The sequence below is a fragment of the Haemaphysalis longicornis genome, unplaced genomic scaffold (genome assembly GCF_048455015.1).
Source record: "Haemaphysalis longicornis isolate Haplotype H1 unplaced genomic scaffold, Haemaphysalis longicornis Haplotype H1 scaffold_5, whole genome shotgun sequence".
Taxonomy (NCBI): domain Eukaryota; kingdom Metazoa; phylum Arthropoda; class Arachnida; order Ixodida; family Ixodidae; genus Haemaphysalis; species Haemaphysalis longicornis.
In genome coordinates this window covers 30,072,349-30,080,169 of record NW_027526385.1, presented here as the reverse complement: position 1 = coordinate 30,080,169, position 7,821 = coordinate 30,072,349, and the positions used below count along the sequence as shown (strand labels likewise).

General features: G+C 52.2%; 1 protein-coding gene across 1 annotated transcript; it reads left to right on the top strand.

Annotated features, from left to right (window-relative positions):
- Nucleotides 1-3,629: 3,629 nt before the first annotated feature.
- On the top strand, nucleotides 3,630-7,400 carry LOC144139622 (solute carrier family 22 member 7-like). The gene is made up of 2 exons (XM_077671919.1): nucleotides 3,630-4,575; nucleotides 6,667-7,400. Exons 1-2 carry the CDS (start codon nucleotides 3,630-3,632, stop codon nucleotides 7,398-7,400), a joined length of 1,680 nt encoding a protein of 559 aa, XP_077528045.1.
- The last annotated feature ends 421 nt before the right edge of the window (nucleotides 7,401-7,821 follow it).

Here is a 7,821-nt window from a genome sequence, read left to right as displayed (position 1 = left end):
ACAAGACAGAAAATAAATGCCGAAATTTCACCTTCTACTAGACGCGGAGGAGGCCTAACACATTAGGAAAATACAGGCCAATACCTACACAGATAAGTCCAAATTAGTACTTGTTTCCAGACAAGTACCACGAAGAATGCCATAAATGCCATCGGAAGGCAGACCTTTTCCTCGCCGTATAGAAGTGCCGGACCGTATTGCAACAAAACTTCCTAGAGTCCTGGGAAGTGACACTGTCCGTCTCGGACCTCTCCGGTCAGCGATAACGGCTTCAAAGAGTCAAGCTGGAGGATCGACGTTCCTTCAAGCGCTGCTCGTCTAGGCAGTAGCGCCAAAGTTCCCTTTCGTATATATTAGTACAAAACTATCTGAACGGTTTCGCATTAAACATTCACCGGAGTACCTCATTCTGCTTATATATTTCATAGGGAACCACGTAACTTTCGTGTGCACAGCACGCAGGCGGGCTTAAGTGGCGCGTTTTTTTTCCCTATAAGCGTTCTGGCATTCGAACATTAGGCACTATACTTATAACGTTCACGAGTGCAGCAAGCGGGGAAAGTCGGCACACGTTCCGTTTCGCGTTGTCTCAGTCTTCGTCTACTCTTGCACTGTTATGATTACACTTGTAGCGGTTCAATTGAGAGCCACCAAAGCTACTTAAGTAGAGTATCCGTTATAATACTATATCATTTGCATATTAGTAAACCATTAACAAAACAGTGGGTAACGTAAAAATGCCAAACTTTCCTGCTGGTACCTACAGTGCTCGCTTTATCGACACTCTCAGGTATCTAATAATTAATTACCGCCGGTACATGGTACAGTACGAAAGAAGACGAAACAAATGTCGTCAGCACACTTCATCGTTGCTATGTTCGCCCAGTATTGGAATTTGGTTGCGTGTTATTTTCTGGCTGCGCGACGTACAAACTCCATCCCCTATTTCTTATTGAGAGATTGGCGTTGCGTTTATGTTTAGGGTTGCCAAAGTATGTAGCTAACTCTGTATTGTACCTTGAGGCACGGTTGCCTTCACTTCTGGATCGATTTAAATTGTTAACTGTTGTAACACTTCTAAAACTGTTTGAATCTCCATTATATGAGGCTCAACCCATTTTCCTCTTGAGGCCTGACCTTTTTCGAGGATTTACGTGGCCCCGATTTCAGCGTCCTCAATTGGATTGCGTACAGGCATGGCTGCAGCCTCTTCGTGCAGATCTTTTTCTACTCCAGCCCTATTCTGATAATTTGTCGCCTGTCGACATAAGCTTGGACAACATTTTTCCTTCGCATGCGAAATTATTGCCGGCCCGATTACTCAATCATTTACTTGAAGTTCACTTGGCCACTCTTCGTACTGATGTCGTCATTGCCACAGATGCCTCGTAAAGTGATGAGAAGGCTGGGGTAGGAATATATTCTCAGCATCTAGATTGGTCCTTCTCAATCAGGCTGCCAGACTATACCCCGATCTTTCAGGCAGAATTATTGGCGATAATCTTAGCCCTTAATAAACTACAGCACAGATTTGCGGGGGTGGTTATCCTTTCGGATTCTCTCTCCGTATGCACTGCTCTAACAAATGATAAGGATTCTTCCATTCTCAGGTCATTCCGTTCATTCATTCCTTACCAGCTTCGCGAGATCCGGTTCGTGTGGGTCCCTGGTCACGCAGGGATAATCTTCAATGAAATGGCAGACCAATTAGCCAATTTGGCTCCTGGGGGTCCTGCCGTCGTGAATTGCCCAATTGACAGTTTTCTTTTGGGGGCGAGGTTCAGGCGCCTTCAAGTTTTACAAATTAATCGGCAAGATGCCCTTCGTTCATGCTCCGACTATATTCACCTCTCTCACTTATAGAAGCCTAAATTCTGCGAATCTCGTAAATGTGAGGTCGCAATCACAAAATTTCGTTGCAGAATCCCCCCTTTAAATTTTTATCTACACAAAGCTGGTCAGCCGTTATCTCCTCAATGTCCTTTCTGCAAGGACCCTGAAACAATAGAACACTTTCTTTTAAATTGCCGCAGCTTTTCCTCGATGCGACGCACGCACCTTGAATACACGTTTAATCGGCTGAATCTCCCTTTATCCTTAACCGTTCTTCTTTCCCTGGGTGCTTCCGTCATAGGATATTGCCACAGAGATGTCGTGATCGCCTTTCATTCCTTTGTTGCGGCGACAGGCCGGATGCCCTGCTAGATAGCTATGCCTTCATTCGCAAGTTTTTTTTTTCCTGACAATCCTGTTCTATCCAAAGATTTCTTTTTCTACTCTCAATGTTTTTTCTCGTACTTCTTTTTTTCTCTCTCTAAAATAAACCGGGTCACAGCCTAATTATTACAGGCAGCTTCTTGGCCAATCCCCCGCGTGGGTACGCGCCATAACATAAGGAACCAACAACCAAGCAACCAACGTGCTCACGCAGCGGTCGAAACGAGGAAGAAGCAGCAGCTATCGTCGCCACAGCAGTCGCATTCCAAGACACTCCACCACTCCCGCCTGCTGAAGCCGGGACGAGCCACCAGCGCAGCCCTGACAACGCAAAATGAGCAAGAAGGGAGGCAAGAGCCCGACGCACTTGCACACCGAGCACGACCAACGGCACATTACCCTGCCGTCGCAACCTGCGGCGTCAACTGATGGGCGACACAAGGCCGGCGAGACGCGGAGCCCAATGCGAAGAGAGAATACCCCGAAGGACCAGCCATCCGCATCCCACTTGCCATCCTCTGCGTGCCTCGAGGGGCCGCAGGAGACCAGCAGAAATAAGGGTCGTATCCCCGACGAATACACTGCCCCGCTTCAGCCCTCGCAGCGGGCGACCGAGGGACGAAAAGAAGCCACCAAAACAAGGAGCCGGATGCGAGACAAGGACACGCAGAACCGAAAGCCAACCGCTTCTTCGGGGTCACGCGAAAGACGACACAAGGCTGGCAGAAAAATGAGTACACGAGAAGGTGGTCCTACCCACAAGGACTTCGCCTCCCCTGAGCTATCCCCGGCGTCACGCGAGGAAGCCCGCGCGGCCAGCCGCAGAAAGAGCATGATCCGACAAGAGCCTCAACCCGAGCAACCACACGCTGCCCCATCGCACCACCCGTCGACGCCCGGTAGAGTGCGCGGGGACGACGAGAAAAATGGCCAGGAGCGATTCGAGCCTAGGACGCAGCAGCCCCACAGCCCCCCTCCGCTGTTTTCGACGCCAACCGAGGCGCCGCACGTGGTCCGGATGCGAAAAGGAACATACGCAGAGGCCTCAATGGGTCAACCACCCTCCTCTTCGCCACAGTCCCCTGCGTCACCCGAAGGACGACCGGAGACCGGCGAGCAAAAGGGCTCTACCGAGAAGGACGCACTGGGTGACCAACCACCTGCCTCCCCGGAGCGGTCCCCGCTCTCCCAACGTCACCCATCGGATTAGAGAAGGCCGGTACTACCCGCGTCTCTGAGCAAGCTCCAGTTGACCCAGAACTGGCTCCCTTTTCGCTGTCCCCGGCTTCCCCAGATGAACTGCAAAAGGCTGGGGTGACGACAACCGTCGGGGCCACTGGCACGGCAACCGCTCCTCCGGCGTTCACGTCACCGCTGTACCACATCCTCATCTTCGGACATCCCGCTACCAGATGCGCGTGCTGCTCTGCACCACCTTGGCCTTCTTCGCGACCTACATGCACGCAGTAGCTGCCGATGACCTGGCAAGGCCCGTGCGCCATTGGTGCAAGATTCCGCCCGAGTATTCGTCGTTAAGTGTGGAGACCTGGAAGAACGCAAGCCTGCCTCCGGATGCTGACGGCGACACCCAAAGCCAGTGTTTCCGCTACGAGCCGCCGCTTCCCCTCACGGTAAATGTCTCAGGCAACCGGACAATGGTCCCATGCGACAACGGCTGGGACTATGACCTGGGCAATGGAGTGCTCTCTATCGTGAGCGAGTGGGACCTCGTATGCGGGCGCAGCTGGATCAAGACGTTGCTAGATGCAGCCTACATGCTGGGAGGCGTGGTAGGCTCCCCCATCGCGGGAATCATGGCGGACAACGTCGGACGCCGGCCCGTCCTCGTCATTTCTGTGTTCCTGATCGTGGTGGCGGGAATAGCGCTGCCGTTCGCGTTAACCCTAATCCTTTTCGCCATTCTTCGCTTCGCCTTGTCCGCCGCGGCCGCCAGCACGCTCGTCACGTCCCTGGTCCTGCTCTTCGAGGTCACCGACACGCAGCACCGTGCCCAGTTCTGCGGCTTCGCCGTGGCCGGGGCCCTGCTGACGGGCACTGTCTACCACGAACTGGTCTACGGTGTCATCTACAACTGGAAAGTCGCCCAAATCGCTTACATGGTGCCCACCTGTGGACTGGTCTTAGTGGTGTACCTCATGGACGAGTCGCCCTGCCTGATCCTGGCCGCTTCGGACTTATCCCGCGCGGAACGCGTGCTGATGTGGGCTGCACAGGTGAACGGAATGGATCCTGCCGACTTCAACCAGCGCTTGGCGGTGTTGCGGCTGAGCCTGGAAAAGCACGTGGATACAGCAGGGGTACTGAGTGCTGACAGCGACACTATCCGCCAGGAACATGGTACGTAAACCGTATTGTAGTGTCGTGATGGCGATGGCCTCCAAGGCCACGACAGAGTCGATGTTCACTTGTGAAATGAGGAATCATCCGAGAGGGGGTTTATTCAAGATGGCGTCGCCTTTTAAACCTGGTCGCAGCCCCCTGGTGGTAGCCACCGAAATTCTGGGATCCGAAAACCCCGATCTTCCCTCTGCGCTTTATAGTGGCATGAAGCTAAGAAAAGAATTACAGGCAAAGAATGATCGCTGACTTGTCTCTGTCTTGTGTAACTGAGTGTCGCAATACAAAGCTATACGAATTTGCCAGGACATCAGGTTTTAAAGTTAAAACTCCTCGAGAGGAGGAAGAGTAGGAGGAATAACCTAATCACCTCCTTTTTAAGGACAGGAGGTGCCCCTATTGCAAGGCATATGCAGCTCTAGCTGCGCGAGCGACCCGTCGTACCAGCTGCCACCGATTTTCCGGGTGCGCACTGAGCAGCGCAGCTTTAAATTGATCAAGAGTTGGGCTCGGTGCACAGAGAATGTTCGGGATGTCGGGGCAGGCCGCGTAACGTGGTAAAGAGGAGCATACTCTTTTGTGTAGGAAGGGCGTTTGTCCGAATGATGAATAGTAGGGTACATGGTGTGAAGCTCTCGTAGATGCGGTAAGGTTTGAAGCTGACGCCAAAATGTTTCCTCTTCCCCGTTAAACACTGGTGCAGAAAAGGAAATGCTTCTCGGCCGGATCGCTGCTGCCGTAGAATGATGTACTGTAGCAGTTAGGACTCCGAGTAATAATGCTCCAGTGGCGCCCAGGGAGGCATGGGCTCGGACTGCCCCGTTAAGTCGCTGGGAGTTCATATTATTATGACTTAGGGAAGTTGTTCTGGCGCCTTGCTGGCGAGAACGCGGTTCGCCATAGAAGAGACCTTGCCCTTTGGTTTTACGTCGCCTGTAGCCTAGCTTTTTTACCGCTTTGGACGCCATCCCTATCCAGCTTCTCCAGCACCAAACGCGTGCTAGTTTATTATAACATGGGGCGGCTGGCTTCTTAGCCGCTCTAAATGACCCCCGTCTCTGTGTCTCCAAGAGATAACCAGACGACGCTGCACCGCTTCATCCCGCTTTAAACGAATTCTGTCAGAGTCAAGCGAGGAGTCCAGTGTGCAGGGACATTGAAGTTGCGAAGGCTCTACGCGGAAGCCCATAAGAGGAATTACTGTTTCGGTTTTCGTACTTACGAAGTTCAACTGGCTTCAGGACATTTGGTCAACTAATGCGAACCGTTCATAGGCTAGCCAGTGTCAAACTTCGTGGGTGTGGAAGTGCCTCGAGCCTTGCTTGGTCTCGCTGGTTCTGAGCCGAACGATTAACGCTCCGATGCATGCCTCGCAGGACTGGGAGCACGTGCTCATAATGGTTTCCCAAAGAAAACTTGAATTAACTTTAGTAGAAAGGAGGAAGGTCTGTCCTAAGAGAGAGGAACTTTACCACCCATTAATAAAAAAAGTTGACAGAAGCGCAATAAGCTTTCACGCATCAAAACTGTGTCCAAAGTGCGTCAAAACCTTCCCTAAAAGTGCTTCAACGACCGCTGAGAGTGCGTCCTATCGAACGGCAAACCTTCAAAGACGCAGATCCCAAGCGAAGAACGAACCCATGCGGCGAGTTTTCGAGCACCAAGTAAATGCATCTATAACCGATCTAAATGTATACCGATATGTGGTTTATGACAAAGGTCTACTATTGTTGTTCTTCTTTATGATCGATGCGTGTACTGTCTTATAGATGCGTTGGTTTTCGCGATTTTAAAGTAGCCTATTTGCCACAAAGGAAGCTCTATTTAAAGCAGGCGCCGTGTGTCTAAAAATCTTTTGAAAGCTTTTCAGCGGACTAACCGGTCTATGGGGAAATACATTAGTTTCTTGCGAAGACGTCGCACATCCACTTAAAAAGCTTTCGCTTTAAAAAAGGACTGAAAAGTCTCTGCAGGCTGTTTGTTCTTGATGACGAGACTGCTCCTCTCGACCTAACCGCTACGCACCACTACGCTGAGGGGCGTCTACTAATTCCGCATCGACGCTCACGTCTCTCCCCGCGCTACTCGCAGACGTCAACGTCTTCTACCTGATGACCAACAAGACCCTTTGCCAGCGGTCGGCTGTGATATTCGGCTGCTGGTTCCTCCTTTTCGGCGTGTTCTACAAGCTGACGACCGGAGATCTCCTGGCGGGCAACCTCGTGGCGCGCACCTTGCTCCTCCTGCTCCGTATGCCCGGCCTGGTGGGCGACGTCTTCATCCTTGGTCGAATCGGCAGGCGGAAGTCTCTCGTCGCCAGCATGCTCGCGCTCTCCGCCGGCACGGCAGCGCTCTCCGTGGCACTCGTCTTCTTCGTCGACGAGGCCTGGCTAGCCAGGTCACTCATAGTCCTAAACCTGCTCCTCTTCGACCTGTCTGCCGTCACCGTGTTCACCTACTCGGCCGAGTTGTACCCTACAGTGCTGCGAGGTGCAGGTTTAGGGCTCTGCTACTCGTGCGGCCGCGTCGGAGCCCTGCTGACACCCTTCTTCAACGACATGATGCCGCTGGTGGCCAAGGGCATGCTGTACGCTCTGTACGCGGCGGTGCTGTTCGTGTTCGGCCTGCTCGCGACGCAGCTTCCGGAGACGACGCAGCTGCAGCCGGCCAACACGCTGCGCGACCTGCACGCGAAGAAATGGAAGCTCTCCTCTCCGCTCAGGGTGGCGCGACGCCGTAGCGGGGCCGCGAAGAGCACCACGAAGTTCTCAATTACGGTGTCCAAGCGTCGGAACAGACGCGTGAGCTCCGCGCAGGCGCAGTGATCCGCGAGGGAATGTCGAGACTGGGGCGTAGTTACGAACGGCTTGTTGACCGAACTGGTTTGAGATTTCTTTTGTAAAGCGGTATTTTTCTTTAGTGACACTTCACCCTGGATTTTTTTGGCTGTTTTCTACTGTAGGGTTTGAAGTATGGTGTCGGATTCTTGTAAAACCGGAAAGAGCTCTGGACCCGTACGTGTGCTGCAGACATCAGGTACAATTTTGGCTGTCCGGGATAGTATACCTTTCTTGTGCTGCTGGCGTTGACAGTATTTCGCCTCATCATTTAGATGGCAAATTACACATTTATTTTATCTAGTCCTGAGTGAAATCTCTTGTCAGCTTGAATAATTTTTTTCGCTCACGTGTAAATTAGCGCTGAGCCTAGCTTTTAGGGTTTGTGTTACCTGCTCGTGTGAGGTAA

Coding starts and splice junctions, on each gene's coding strand:
- LOC144139622 (XM_077671919.1), top strand. CDS start 3,630: ATGCGCGTGCTGCTCTGCACCACCTTGGCCTTCTTCGCGACCTACATG. Junction 4,576..6,666: donor CACTATCCGCCAGGAACATG/GTACGTAAACCG, acceptor CGCTACTCGCAG/ACGTCAACGTCTTCTACCTG.